Source organism: Lissotriton vulgaris, chromosome 9 (assembly GCF_964263255.1).
Source record: "Lissotriton vulgaris chromosome 9, aLisVul1.2, whole genome shotgun sequence".
NCBI classification, from domain to species: domain Eukaryota; kingdom Metazoa; phylum Chordata; class Amphibia; order Caudata; family Salamandridae; genus Lissotriton; species Lissotriton vulgaris.
In genome coordinates this window covers 920785343-920801606 of record NC_141697.1, presented here as the reverse complement: position 1 = coordinate 920801606, position 16264 = coordinate 920785343, and the positions used below count along the sequence as shown (strand labels likewise).

The window sequence follows — 16264 nt, the reverse complement described above, 5'->3', positions numbered from 1 at the left end:
ATCATACTTGGTCGTTTGGAACAAGGGACGAATCAGACGGAAACAGCGGCTCATAATCGGATTTCATTGTTACAGATCACGTTAGGATCCTTTCCTAACAAGATCGTAATCAGCCCTTATGTATGTTGTAATATTTATTACTATATATCGTACAATTTTGAACACATAATAAAAAAACAAATCTGATTTTTTAACATTATTATTTATTTATATAGTTTTTTGTTTTAGATTTATATTTTACATTGAGTTCAATGGGGAATAGTCTAATTTTTATTTCAATTAGGCTGCCATTTTTTTTAGTAACTCGTATAGTCTATTGGTGTTGTTTTTGGGTCATTTCGGAAGGAAGAAGCTCACGGTTGTAAGCTGGGTCGCATTGGTTAAGGTAAGTTTATTTAATTACTTGTTTAAGGTAATTTAAGGGTAGGGTGAAGGTAGTTAGGTACTGTTCAAATTTTGTACATTGTGTTTTTGGTTGTTTTTGTGTGTTGAACTCGGTAGATAGTTTTATTTGATGTTCGGTTAGTGCGTCATAAGTTTAATGTTATAGTTTTGTTTAGAGTGTTACTTATATGTAGAGTCATATTATTTTACATTTCCTTTATTTTTCGAGTTTTCATGGAGCATTTTTTTTTAATCTATATTTTTTTATGGTTCTACGCTACAGATATTCTGTCTGAGGTTTTTGGTTTGGACAGTTGCATTTTTCCATTTTTGTGGAGGTTCTTTTAATGAAGTAATGGATTTTCGACAAGTTTGGTTTTTTTCTTTGCTTTGTGGATAACATTCTTCAGCTATGAAAATGTAAGTAGTTTTACATTATTTATAGTGGATGGGTAATATTAGTTATACATTTGTTATTGTGCAGGATTTTGTTGATATGTTTATATTTGTTTTCTATATAGGTGGGATTGTTATATATTTTGTTGTTATGTTAGATCATATCTATATTTTTTTATATATTTAAGATATAAACTATTATTGTTGTGTCAAATATTTGTTTTAATGAATATATCATTTGACATTATATCTATATGTTATATCTTAAAAATAACTTGAAGGTTTTGTTAGAAATGTAATTTAGAAATTGGTATGGATATGGAGTATGGATTTTGCGATGCATTCTAAGTAATCTAGGGCTAGATGTAGGTAAAGTGCATTTACCGATTCTAAAATACCAAATGTTATCGATTCGGTATTTTAGAATCGGTAAATGCAATGTAGGAACAAATTAGGTAAAAATTACCGAATCTGTACGATTTGGTATTTACCGAATCGGTATTTACCGATTTGGCAATTCCCATTCATTCCTATGGGCCTAGAGGCCCATAGGAATGAATGTGAATTACCGAATTGGTAAATACCGATTCGGTAAAATAGGGAAACATTCAAGGGTGGCAGGGTGGCACATTGACACCCTGTTGCACCCCTGAATAGTGCTTGTGTGCACATGTGGCACACATGTATGTCTGCCACATGGCACTGTTGAAAATGCACAGATTTACATTTTCAAAGGTATTCGTTATTTACCACCAACTAACAGTTGGTAGTAAATAACGAATCCTTAAAGCACATGAGCACTCTTAAAAGTGCTTCCTACATGTCATTTACCGATTCGGTAAATACCGAATCGGTAAATAATGATTCGGTAAATACCGATTCGGTATTTACCAAATCATCCCCTACATAGGAAAAGGCCCAATACCGGTCGGTAAGCCTGAAATTTACCGAATTTCGGGTTTACCGACTGGTAATGGGCCACCTACATCTGGCCCTGTGTCCTTTAGTGTTTGGGTAGAGCCTTACTGAATTGTAGATGTTCGTACATTGTTTTAGTTTGTTTTGTTAGTTTGGGACATAGTTGTGTTAGAGATTGCTCTAGTCCTAATTGTTGGTAGCTTTGTTCTATTTGGATCGATTCTAGTAATTTATGTAAGGTAGGTTGGGTTCTTCCCATTGTGGCTTGGAAGGCATTATGCCATCGTTCATCTGCATTATTAGTTTTTTCTTCCTTGTTTAGTGCACTGTTGTACACATTCCACCGTGGAATTGTTGTTGTCTTCTATGTCCAGATCTTTGTAGCCTTCCCACCCAGGTATCCTCGAAATAGTCTTGTAGGGGACTTTGGGGCTCATTATGATGGCGGACGAAAAAGCCCCGTGACCGCCATGCTAGAAATAAAAAAATAAAACACCTGCACGTTCCGCAGCAATTCTGGCGGTCATATTACGATGCAATGCATGTAAAATCCGACCCGGAGGTCGGATTTCCCAAAAACCGCCCTCCATGGTCAGTAATACAGAAAATCTGATCGCGGTGGATGGAAAGGCTGTGTAATGCACCCCAAAGGCTGGTTCAGATGACCGCATGGCAAATTAGGATGAGATGGCGAAGCTGACGTAACAAGCAATGCATTACGACCGATGCGGTTGCACAAAGGCAAGATGACTGGAGTTCTAATGCAACATCATAGCCAGGCCTTCAATGGGGGCGGTTCCCTCCGCTGCCCTTAATTACATCTGACAAGCCCCAATGATACACCCCCAAGTTTTTAAAAAGCAATGAAAGCCCTGGTCATCATAGAAAGATACACCTGACGGTCAATCCATCAGTGGACACACCCTCATACTAGAGTATAAAATCAAACCCTTCCCTGACCATCACCCTATGCAAAACAACAGTATTGAAGGGCCATACACCACAGCTGTTAGGAGAGGCAAGTTAGCACACAGCACACCATCACACCCACCTACATCAACACACACCAAGACTTTCAAGCCACACACCTGACACACCTTAGACACCTCCACCAGCACCTTCCTCCCAACACTTGTCTCATATTTACACAGCATACACCATGTCACAGAAAAAAATGCCTACCGACAATGAGTTGTCAGTCATGGTAAAGTAGATAATTAGAGTAGAACCACATTTGTTTGGAACCATGGTCCAAAGACCCCACTTGTTAGAAAAAATCAAATTTGGGAAAGGATTGCCAACAAAGTCAATGCTGTAGGGACCACCCTGCACACACTGTGTGACATTAAGAAGTGGTGCCAGTGATGTGTTTCCTAGGGGATTCTTCCACTCCTTCAGAGTTCTATTTCTCTTCATCCTGCAGGAAGATTAAGTGACCCTGATCACCGACATGTAAGGAAGAGAGGCTCATCTACCTTACCCTGATGTTATTTGGCCCGTTCTTGCCCTGGCAAAGTCTTACACATTTTCTGCTAGTTTCTCTTCTTTTGGTATCCCAACAAGTCTCAACAGGATAAAATAAGGGGCACAATTTTTTGGGATAGAGGGATTTTCCCCGTGCCTCCCATAACCACCCCTGAATCTTCCAGGAGAATGGGAAGAATCGATATGTCTTCAACTCTGCTCTTCTGTGGTGGTGATAACCAGTGCAAGCAGCACAGTTAACAGGTTAAAGTCAGATGCTTTACCCTGGTGTATCTGAACTACCCTAGGCCCTGTGTCAGGTGCAAAAAAAGGGAATACGCTGGATTGATTAGCCCTGGACAAGTAAATGCCTGAGATTAGATGTGTTTATAGTTCAACTTTTTCGCCATATCTTTTCGCGAAGGTAGTTTGTTGATAATGGTCGCAGGTGGTAGCAACAAAGTGTAGTTAGAGGATTCACATAGCTTCACTCAATTACAAGTTCACCGTTACTCTTATTGGCAGATGAATATGTGAAGTGTGTGAACCAGATATTGGTTTTATATCAAACTTTTTATTTAATGTTTTAATATGATATCGTAGAGTTTGTGACTTTTTTCTTTTTTTGTTTGCCTGGTTTAAAAAAAACTTAGGACAAGCTCATTAAAAATGATAAGCAAACTCATGGTTCTGCCCTATAGTTTTGGCACCTGGCAATGTTACTAAAATACACTGAATTAAAGAATGCTTTCTGTGCAATTGTAGATAGCACTTGATGTGAGGATGGCCTGTGTTGGCACACCAAGAGAGGGGTATAAATGTTGGGTGGTGTTATGGTCTGTTCAAGGGATAAAGACATTGCAACTCTAATCCTCTTGATCATTCCTCTCTTATAGGTGCCAGCCCATAACCCACGAAGTAAACAATGGATTTAGCTTCCATGGTGACCTTGTGTTTCTGCATCTTTTTGGGGGGTCTTCTTCTCACTTCCTGGAAAACCCATCAGAAGAGACAACGACTGCCACCAGGACCCACTCCTTTACCTTTCTTGGGCACCCTGAGGAAAATTAAACCTCACCTGTTGTACAAAACATTCATAGAGGTAAGAGACTGACTAAACTATTCTGTGCATTGCCAGAAAGAGAACAATTCACAACAGCTCCGTTAACATATTGAACAGAGATCTGGCGGAGATGCTTTCTCTCCAGGGGTAGAGGTATTACTTTCTCATTAGAAGATTTACTGTTGTTATTTTCTCACACAAGAGGATTTTTGTTACGTTGTTTCAGGTTGTACATGCAGAGCACCGGAATGTAATCATCAGCGAATTTCTGCACCCATGCTATGTCCTTGATCTAGGCTTACCAACTTGTAAAAATCCTTCCATGCCACTCCTACTTCACTGGGTGCAAATACTCAGGTCTATAGTCTGCTGCCAGATTCTGTTGCTGACTTCATGCTTGTCTAAAATGCTGGTCTGGTCCAGTGGGTTTGCAGGAGGGGTGGGCTAGCAATGCCTGCTGGCTCCAAGCACTCCAAAACTTCATTAGCAGAAGAGTCTTACTATTCCCTATTGGAAGGTCATTTGTAACCTCAAGAAGGCCATGGCCTGTACAGAAATATACAGAGACACTCCACAAGCCTGCATACAAAATAATTACATTGTGTAACCCTGTTTTTCATATTCTAGATACAAATTCCCTTGGTTGCCATACTTGTGTAATGAAGTATTGTGAGGTAGATCTTATTCTTTAATGCTAACCTAGAAGAGTTCTGCAACTTATCTAGGGGTTGCTGAAAGTCATTAGTGAGGCATCATTGAATCTATGAGTCATTGTGAAGGTCTGTACCTCCTACATACCCTAAGTGTCAAGCTGGTGTTGAGTTGTGTTTGGGAGTAAGGAAACTCGCAAGAAGGAATGAATAATTGATTTGTAGAGCTCATGGCTACCCAGATACATGGTGTGTCAGCACTGTTAAGCCTAGGTAGGTAAAAGAGGAGGGACGTAAATAGTGTAGAACGATGGGAAGTTTGCGGAAATAATAGTAGCTTGTCTCCTTTATCAATGGCGGGACGCTTTTTTCATACTGGTTTGTGGACTGTTTTGTGGAGTTCTAGAAGGAGCAGCTGTGGTGGGGGCTTCTTTGGGAGAGTCATACTGGAAGAAGAGCCTGTAATGGCCTGTAGAAACTTCATACAAATGGCCCAGTTCTCATTAATGGAACTCACAGGAGTTCCCCTGCAGTCTTACCATTCTCGCAATGATCCATTGCACGGCAATCAGTTGTTCACTGCTAAAAAAGAGCAATGAAAAAGCTGTGTTATGAGGGGCAGCATGCTGTGCCCTGTGCTCTGTCGGTTCCCAGTCGGTCATATATGGGCTTGCCTGTGACATGCCTTCAGATCTAGTTGTGATCTAAGTTCTATGTTGGGCCCACCCACTGGTATTAACTGTAGAGGTCTTACCCTGTTTTACCCAGTAATGGTTTGTAGCCTTATCAGTGTTGACCCTCAGTGCATCACCCATTTCCAGACCACAAAGAAGTTGTTGAGTCCAGGTACCTCTGACTCCTCTGTCTTTGATGCTGAGCAGCTCTTGAAGACAGGCAGATAGACCATAGTGGATCAACAGAATCTGTCTGCTAGTGGCTCAGATATGCCTTGTGTCAGACCGTCCAGTTGTTGAGTCTCTGTGGGTTGAGTCTAGCATTCAGCAAGAGACCTACCCCAGAATCAGAGTTGCCCAGCATGAAGATCTTCAGAAACAGGGACAAGCTCCAGCAGGCAGAACCCCTGTGAACTGCATGCTTTAATTCACTCTAACCTCAAATTCACCAAAATACTCCTATTTACTCACTTCAGGCACTACCCTACACGTTTGCTCACAGTTAGCCGATGTATATCCTCCCTTATGCACAGATTTACATTGATCAGCTTTACGATTGGCAGCAGAAGGCCTGTAGGAATTCTGCACCTGCTCTAAACTCATAGTAGATGCTTCTCTTATACAGTTAAGAAGACTGGCCTGAACTTAGGCTTTGATTACGAGTTTATGAGTGTCCTGGTAAGTAACTCCTATTACTGCACATACTGCATTTGTGGAATTTATTGCACCCGCTTGATACATGTAGGGAAGTCAAACATGCTGATATGATATGTATTGGTGTAAAAAGGACTGGTAAATACTGGGACTTGTAGATATTGGTGCCTGAAGAAACAAAATCTGCTTTTAAACTTCCAAGACAAATCAATCTTTCGAACTCCCTCTTCTCACCCCTTGAGTCGGATTTACATGTGTGGATTTCTCTGTACTCGTGGCACAGATGCTAACATTCATAAAAACATTTACTGATCTCTTGGTGGAATCCAAGTAGGCATAACAAGTTGCATTTGGTCGAACACTTGTGTTTGCCACAGAATTTACATTTGTGAATTGGGCCTCTTATGTTTTGACTTAATCCTTTTCTAAGTAATCCAGTACTTGTTTGGCAATATATATTTCTCATATCCTTGGTTAGAACTAACAAAATGGTTCTGCATTTCCGACAGAAACTACTAGTGTCTTACTATAAATGCCTATTATTTTGTACAGCAATACCATATCCATTAAATATTGATATCACTTGGCCCTATTTTTGAAGACACAACTCAGAAAATGAGATAATTATTGTCCCCTATGAATTCTGAACACTTCAGTGTTGAATGTTATCATGAACAATATGTATTGCATCCTACACCAAAGCACTCATAATCAAGCCTTAGGACTAGAAAATGCTGCTACTATATGTGATAAAGTTTTTAGGTCTCGCCTACGCAGCGCGCATGTGCTGCTTAGGAAAAAGCCCTTTAGCCATTGCTTCACTTTTGCAGGCAAAAAAGGGAAAAAGGCGCAGGCCCCCTCCTCTCTCCCCTCACATTGCTGCCTCTTCTCCTCGTCTTTTTTTAAAACTTTTAGCGTGAGGCGCGCACAATTGTTTTATTCGATAACAAGAGCCTTCTCTGTGATGACATCCTTTAAATCCCATTCATATGGAAATATAAGAGGATGCGCTAGTGAAATACGAATCTCCAAAACAGTTTTGTTTTTTACCCAGAATCCCAAGCGCTGATGCAACATTATCTGTAAGCTTAAATAAAAATGCATTTATCCGCACGCTGCTCGAGATACTGTAAAAAAGCTCATCAAACAGCAGCGTTGTCCCTGAGCAGTGGTCATGGCGCATTAGGTAAGGCGAGGCTTGGATTTCTTGGCACGCCGCAGTTGCTGCAATCCACGAATAAACTTCTTTTTTTGAGACGCGGGCAGGGCTCCTGCCACCACTCGATAATGGGAACCTGTCCAGTGCTCCAGACTTCGACAGCTGGGGAATGGGCCTGAAGCGTGCCTCTCATTTTCAAACTGCGACATACTCCAGAATGCTTTGGCTTTTCCCTGCTGCGCCACTCTGGCAAAAGCCGGGCTTCCAGCCATGGAGCATCTGAGCAAGTTAGAAGTGAAGGCACCAAAACGTGCCCCCATCGCTGGGGGGAACGAGGTATGAGTAATTGGGGGAAACAGCACTTACCATGGAAACGGCGTCCCAAGAGTCTCCAAAATAAATCCAAGTCCTGTTTTTTGAGAACAACTCGCACTAGTCCAATTCAGCAATAAGCAAGCCCGTCCCAGGCCCCAGCACCATTTGGAGATGCTTGGAAACCTGCACCAGCCACATGCACAGCGGCCTCTATCCCAAGGCTGAGAAACCGTCACCCTTTAACCCTGAGAGGGCAGCAGCGCTCGAGCCAGCACGTGTCAGCGGCAACTACGTCACTGCATCTCATTACTAGGAGGGTGACCGTAAAGCAGGGCCTGCCAGCTTTTCTGTAATGAGAGCTATTTGCCTTCCATGGAAATCAATTGGGACTACTATTAGTCTTGTAATAGTGACCATATCAGATAAGATGACATCAGCGGTCACCATGTAGTAGATCACCTTCAGTGATCGCCCCAGTGCATAAAGGCAGACTTGCCAAACGTAATGTTAACAAGCATTGGCATAGCCAATAGGTCTCGCCTTTGGGACCTAAGAATTATTTAGTTATGCAGCATAATATCCTTGGTGCAACAACATCAACTGTTGCATGGCTTAGCAGTTATACGGTCCCAAAGGCGAGACCTATTGGCTATGCCAATGCTTGTGTCTGAAGCAGTGACCTCTGAAGGGCTTTTTCTGTTCTCCCCATTTCACAACTTCTAAACCTTTGCGTTCCACAGGCCATGACGAGCTGAGCTCGTCATGAGCACCGGAGCGCCCTGGCTCATGACGAGCTCAGCTCGTCATGAGCATGGGAGGGGTTAAGCTATGTTCTAGAGCAATGTGGCTGCTGTGCAGCATTCTGAAAAGTTATAATAAAAAAAAGTGTTATAAGAATGTTTGTTACTTTATATATAACCAAGAAGACACTATGTGGAACTGAACACCCGTATTAAAAAAGAATTAGCATAAAAAATGTTTTCAAGTATTTTGTCCTTGTAAGGCTGGCAATTTCTACCGAAGGCGGAACCTAATCACAAGTACAGCGCGAGTGCTCAGCAGTGAAACCTAAATACAAGCAACTACACACAGAACAAGTGGACAGGGGCGGATTGGCATTGCTGGCATTCGGGCATCGGCCGAAGGGCCAGTATCTCCGTGCCCTCTGTGGGCCGTTTTTTTTTCTCCCCTTTCCCAGCCGCACAGTGAAGCTGCATCAATTTCTCTGTCTCTGTCTCCGTGATCTCTGTGGACTAGGAAAGGGGAGAAAAATAAACAGCCCACAGAGGGCACGGAGACAGAGTCAGAGAAATGAAAGCAGCTTCACTGTGCAGTGATTATCCGCTGTGGCCTCTCCTTAACCCCCTGCCCAGCAAAGCAATCAGGCTGAGGCTGGCTGGGAAGGGGGTGGTTGTTTGCAAAAATCGGCCTCCCTGGGGGCCCGGTGTTGCTTAGGCCTTTGAGCCATTTTCACCTCGGCCCCCCTGGGGCCCACGCAGCACATAAACAGTGTTAGTTTTTTTTTTTTGATTGTTTTTAATTTAATGTGATTTTATATAGCACGAACTTTACCAGAAGGTGTCAGAGCGCTTTACATAAGAATCAGTTGCGAAACATAAGGACTTAGGATTACATGCGTTACATAAGAGATACAAGCAGAACAAATTGCAAATGTGCAAATGTACAAGATGTAAAGTCACACAAGGAAGAGATACAAACAGAAATAAAAATTGCAAATGTACAAGTAGTAAAGTCACTCAAGGAAGAGAAACAAATGGATATACTCTAAGAGTCACATAGGAATGGTAGAGAGTACAAATGTCTACTGCATATACTAGTGATTAGAGTTATCTCTAAATACCTAAGGAAGGGATACGAATGGATATACTCTAAGAGTCACATAGGAATGGTAGATAGTACAAAGGTCTACTTCATATACTAATGATTAGAGTTCTCTATATACATATATATATATATATACACACATAGTAGATTTTCTCAGGCTGAGTTCCATTAAGTGGGGTTGGAGGGGGGATACAGTCACAGCACCAAGAGAGGGTGGGAGGGATACAAGGGTATGGAGAAAAGGCAAAACAGAAAAGGGAAGAAACATTTGAGGATCGTCAAGGGGGGAATGAGGAAGAAGGGTACAAGACGAGGGAATGGACAAGATGGCGGGTCGAGGTCTAGAGAAAAACAGCCGAGGGAATAGTGGGCGAGGAAGAATGGGTCTCGCTATGGGGGCCAGGTGATCTTTGCAGCTTGCACCATCTTCACCTCAGCCTCCCCCTGGCTACCATGGATGACCCAGCAGCTGTGTTTTGTGCTCCCCTGCCAGGACATTGCCCTGAGGCCTGGAGGGCTGGGGAGGGCTGATTAATTTACTTATTGCAGGGGCCTCACTGCTGTTCATGTTCTCCTGAGCTGAAGGTCTGGGGAGGGCTGAGTAGGTTAGTAATAGCAGGGGCTTCGCTGCTTATTAGGTGCTCCTTCCCTGAAGGGCTTGAATAATGTTGTGACAGAAAGGGGCCTTGCTGTTTTTTTAGTTGCTCAGCATGGCGCCATTGTCACCTTTCCCCCGTGTCTCTTGTGCAAGAACAGTATCCTCTCACTTTAATTCATTTCTGTGCCAAACATCTTAGGGATTTGGGGGGCCCTGGGCCAAACATATTTTTGGGCCCCTGTTCGGAACAGATTTGAATTTATAATCCAATTTCTGATCTTTGATGCCCTCTTTCAGCTGGTCACTGGACAGTGCACTACCATACTTGTCCAAATTCCTAATGTATTTACATCTAATATTCAAGGACATTGACGTGTGTAACCAAATGGTGTTTCATGAAAGGGCACGCCCCTTGAATGTGGGCCACGCCCCTTAATTGTGGGCCACGCCGCTTGAATGTGGGCCACTTTTTTCGTCAGTGCCCGGGCCAAATTGTGATCCCAATCCGACCCTGCAAGAGGAGCACTAAAAACACGAGAGTGCAAAATAAGAAACGGAACTGTATCAATTATTCACATCTCGCAAGTGGGGACCAAAGATTTCTGAAACGGCAAACTCACTTGGCTTATTGCAGAGTAAAAGAGTGTAGCGCTTAAAAACTCGGAACAGGTAGAACGAGGCTTTAATTGCGTGCTTTGTTGTGACTGGAAACTTGTCAGAGCACAGTTGGGAATTTACCAGACATATTCGTATTTCACCAACAAAGGAGTAACCCTGACAACGAGTGGAATGCATTTCAAGCGATCCCAGACAAGATCTGACATGTTAAGACTGCTGTGGTGTACTAAATCTGAAGCACCTGGCTACCTAGATTTTTTTTGCTGCACAAAACCACTTTTCTATTGACAACAGCTTCTAAAAACAAATGAGCATTTGAGTTTCTCGAGGCTTTTTTTGATGAGGAACAATATATATTTTTTAGCAAATGAGAATATTAGCTGTGCTTTTTCTTTAAACATGTTATTTCCCCCTTGCTTCCTTGTTATTTCGATCCGTGACCCTACAACAATGTTTTACTTGGGGCGAGATAATCAAACACCAGTGCTTCAGTACCACCCCAGAGCTCACAGAACTTTTGGAACACGACCCTTGACCGCCCATGTCTTGTGAATTATTAATGTATTTGGAACATTTTACGGGGACAATGTGTGTAATGGAATTTAGGTGATTTGACACTTTTATATGGTAGGTCTTCTAGGAAGGCACCACATTACCCGTGCAAAAGACTAAGGTTCATTCAAATAACTGTTCACACAGGGCTGTAGAAATGGGGACTAGAAATATTCAGATGGTAATGATGGGTTGCACATTGGGGTCCTGGGGGGGGCGGCCGACCGAAGGGAGGCCTGTCCCGCCTGGGGGAATTTGGGGGCCGGGGAAAGGGGGGGGGGTAGAGATGGCACCGCCCAAGGACGGGTTTGGGTGTCTTTTGGTAGCTTTTGGGCTGGGGGCGGGGCTTGGTTGGGCTCCTTTTGGGCTGGGCTGTGGTATCTGCCCGGCCACGCGGCAGAGACACCATTTTAAGTGAGGTGGCTGGTGCACAAAGGGGGTTTTTTGGAATGGGTGGGGGGGTTTTTCACATGTCGCTGGAGCAGGTGTGGGGTGCATTCTGTATGTAGGGGCGGTTCTTCCTAATATATGGGGGAAGAGTAGGAGAACTGTTTGGATTATCGGGGGGTAGGTCAAGCACAATAAAGTATTTAGCCAGGTGGAGAGGCAAATTGACGTTATGCTAATTGTTACTGTTTGTGGATTGTGGGAATCAGTTAGGGGAGGGGGTGGGGGTGAGGCAGGAAATTACATATTTATGAGGTCTAGATTGTGCGGCGCAGGCCAAGGATGTTATTGTGTAGGATGCACCTGCTTCCAATAAAGCGGCCTTTATCACACTTACATTGTGTCTCGGGTCGGTGCTTTCTTCCCCCCCCACCTTTTCGCCAATGGGCCCCAATCTTACACTCCAGCACCGACGGGTTAAGCTACGCCAGGTGCGCTGGACATGTTTCATTTAAACAACTTCAAGAACACGTATACAGGAGCGTCTCCTCCACTGTGGCGAAGGAGCGTTGCACCACTTCTTTTTTGCAGTGAGACACATAAAATGATAATACCTTAGATGCATTAGCCTTTTATGCTTCATGTCCTACTGCTTTGCGGTGGGTGGGCGGTAGGTCGAGGCTGCTCTGCTTCCGTAGCAGGGGAGGAGTGATTTGCCTAATCCAAAGTGCACAATGTCTGTTTGGTAGGCCCTCTGGGGCCACCCAAAGCAGTTGGCAGTTGTGCACTTTCCCCATTCGCCATGCAGGCTGCATTACAGCCTGCATGGAGAACATGTTGCCCAACCCTCCAGCCCCTGGCAGCGCTCAAATAGGGTGACCAGAATTTTTAATCTAAAAACCGGGACATTTCACGAAAATGGAAGAAGGACTACAGTTTTATTTCAAGCGCGCGCACAGAATGGCAGCGCTCCTCAGCAAAGAATTACAGAAGAGGCAGCTAGAACATACATAAAATGCAATTTTTAAACCTAGGAGCGTGCCTGTTAATTAAATTGCTTTCTTGAAACAACTGCTAACTATTCCTGCTCTGCAAAACATAAAAAAAACACCTCCCACAGTTTTCAGTCGCCCCTCTCTAAAAACCAGGACAAGAGCTACATTTCCTGAAATTTGTCCGGACAGCTGGTGAAAAACAGGGACCATCCGGGCACCCTAGCTCAGACTAATCACAGAGCTGCATTGCAGTGTTGTGATTGGCTTAAGGGAGGGAGCCTCACTTCCTGCTTCCTGTTCCTGTCGGAGGCAGGCCTCAAGCTAAGTTTTTTTTATTTTTAATTCTGATCGCCCTTGCGCGACACCCTCCCCCCCTCCACCTCCTTCTATGCAAGCCATGCCGGCGCCACTGCACGTAGCTCAGTGAATTTCAGTAATGTGTTCATTTTTACAGTCTCCACCAACTCAATCTTACAGTCCTCTTGCACCCTTATTTCTTGGGAAGCCTTTCACCCTCTTGAGGTCAATAGCTTGTGAACTGATGAGTTGGGTGATTGGAATAAACAGCTGTCATTTTAAGCGCAATAAAATAATTCACTCAGGAGCATGGTACTGTAGACAAAGTGTCAATAACGTTGGAAACAGCAGGAGGGCAGATGTAGAAAGGTGAACGGGGAGAGACACAAACACAGGATTGGGGGAGAACCGCCGAAAAAAAACCCACCCGTGCTGATCCGCTCAGCTGTTTTCAGATTGCTGTGCTGTTGAATAATCTAAACCCGCTAAAACAGCAGAGAGGACAAGAGGGCTGACTCAAATAGAGAAATGACACCAAACCATCCAGATGAACATGCTCTGAATGCATGTTGGATGCACTTGATGCAACACAGCCCAAGACAACCCCTCCCCCTCACTCCCATTACAGATCCCGCACATCTCACACATTATGTTTGAGAGGGAAAAACTAAATTTCAGCCAAAGGAGAAACCTTCGCAGGACCCAGTATAAAAGGGTTATTTGCAGTAACACAAGGTGGCAAGACATTCTGGTGCCACCCACGTTAACATCGGCTATCAGGTGTGTTTTTTGCATTTCATTGTGATCTGGGTGGTAAATCAAGGGGTATAACAAAGGGTCTTGTTAAAGTCTTTTCACTCTGTTTTGCACTAGTAATTTCACTTAACTGAAAAGAGCTGGTAAGTGCCTGTGCGTGCCAAAAGTGGAGCAAATGCAATCTACACCCGGCTTTTAAAGCTTTTGATTAGTGCAAGTTGCATATAGACTCAAATACAATTTGCATGCGTATTAGCAATCGCAGGTGGACTTAGGTGACCTTATAAATATTTTTGGATAGATTTGGCAGGAGAGAAGCTGTGGTGTAACCTCCAGAGCGACTGACCTTGGGCCTGGAAAACTGAGTTCTAATCTCCATCAATAATAGTGTCTTCCCCCCCAAAAAATAGAATGTCACTTAAACAACGGAAATGAAATAGACAAGGAATGGCAATAACATTTTTCAAAAATAGGAATGCCGATAAAATTAAAAAATATATCCAATTTTAGCATAGCGATGGCCAACCAGGAAGAACAATGAATGAAGTTGGATTGCCAACCAGACGGAACAAAGTAAAATCATCTGGGAGGGAACCTGGCACCCAAAGGCAGCTGAAAAGAATGATTATCCAATAGAAAGCAACGTTTTCTAAAGGACAATGCAAGTAACCAATAAAAAGCCAATATGCAGGACGAAAGCCCATACAGTGATTTCAGCAGGTCCTGCAGACAGAGCATGCGTGCTGCCTAGGTTCGACCTAAAAATGGGCAGCTTCATATATTTCTGTAGCAATTCTATTTTGGTGAGTAGTTTTAGCAAGAGTATGGCTTCTGGATGGGAGTACATAGCAGGGGTACAAGAATCCAAACCAGTCTGTGGGTAGGAAGGCACTGGCTGTATGATAACACATAGTGCATTACAGATTGTTATTGCAATTTGTTTTGAGTATACAGTTCCCCTGAGGCTAGTCAGAAGTTAACATATACAGTGGCATTGAAGTTGGCGAGGGTGTGGTGTTAGAAATATATTCACTCTGTCCCATTAGATTGTTCACTGTGTAGTCGTTGGACAGAGTAAACAAGATAAATAGCTAATTACGATACTCTGGTTGGGATAATGGAATTCAGCAGCATTTAAAGGAGGTGGGTCAATGCTTTTATTACACTCCTCTGGAATGAACACATGAATGTGTAGTACAGAACATTTCTGCACCATGTTGAGTGGTACAGCAATTAAGGAACATTCTTTGGGTGTAAGTGTATAAGTGAGCATGTGAGTGCAAATTCTGCAAGAAGAGAGTATTAGGTCTTGTAGTATTTTTCCACCAAGTGCAGGAAAGCAATCTCCAGGCAAATTGAGTGATGATTGCACAAATGGGCAACAGATTTAGTATGGCTCCTTTTAGGACCCATGTCACCTTTGATTTCAGTGTTGTACCACACCATGACCCAAACAACAAAGCTTGTTCCAAACAGATTTGGACAAGCCCACTGAGTCGAATCTGATGGAAAGGGCCTTCCAACTACCACAGAAGAACCGGGTAACAGTGAACAGTGAGAAGGTGGGCTGCAACATGAGGTCATTATAGCCGCAGAGACTCAGAACCTGCACTCCACCCTGCAGCCTTGGTGCACATTGGTCCAGTGGAGCAAGACCAGGGCGGAAGGCAGGGTAGTAAAAGAGTGCACAGCAGGTATCGAGAAGTCATTGGATGGTGTCCTTGGCTGTTCATTTAAAATGTGAGCAATGAATAAAGGCATGAATACCTGGACACTTCGCAGCAGTGTTCTTGGTGGACAGGTGGATCTCTTAGAAGGGTTGGCTCAGATTGACCATTGTGCCAGGGGCAGTGTGTCGGGTCACATAGGTGGATTTCAGCGCAAACTTTGCAAACCTGTTCTTGAGTGTTACATTGTAATGCTCGGTGATAGGCACTACTGCAATGCTGTTTTATCCCTAATACCTACACATGTTCTACTCTACAGAAGAGACAAAGTAGTTTCCCAAATTACTGGGTAGCTTCCACGGTACCCCAAACCTGGATATGAATTCCCTAAGCATCTTCTTGGCACTGTCTCGGCGCAGGGGTACCCGTCTCCTCATCTGGAAAACATGCAGTTCAATCACAAAAACATATGAATATGAACAACACTTAGACATCTGAATAAAGTCCTTCTGTAGGTGGATGAAAGGACCTCAAGGAGGCAGTTGGGCAGCCAGAATGGTCTTAATTCCTTTCCCAATATTGTGGGCTTGACAAGGGACACAGGAATGACAATACGTTTGGGCGACCAAGGAAAAGAAAGGTGCATGCCAGTTGGTCACACAGGCATGAATCATACCACACCCTTCTGACATGGGCATGTCCATGATAAAACCTGGCAAAGCTGGGGAGGAGAAATTCTGGTACAGTCCGTTCATCAGTACACACAGTAATTTCAGAGTTAGGAGACAAAGCAGCTCTTTTGACTGTCATCTGTGAAGGCATTTCCTCTGGTACTCTTCTTCTTGAGTAGATTGATGAGCAGTTCATTTAAC

General features: G+C 43.4%; 1 protein-coding gene across 4 annotated transcripts in view; it reads left to right on the top strand.

Moving 5' to 3' along the window:
* Positions 1-16264, top strand: part of LOC147692521 (cytochrome P450 2B19-like) — a 467523-nt gene that overhangs the window by 77924 nt on the left and 373335 nt on the right. For 2 of the 4 annotated variants that reach the window (XM_086938735.1, XM_086938736.1), the window contains one exon: positions 4059-4264. The exons of the other annotated variants lie outside the window; for them this stretch is intronic. In XM_086938735.1, coding sequence (XP_086794861.1) covers positions 4088-4264 — 177 coding nt within the window. In that variant the 5' untranslated portion in view covers positions 4059-4087. The remainder of the gene's footprint in view (positions 1-4058; positions 4265-16264) is intronic. 4 annotated transcript variants of the gene reach the window in all.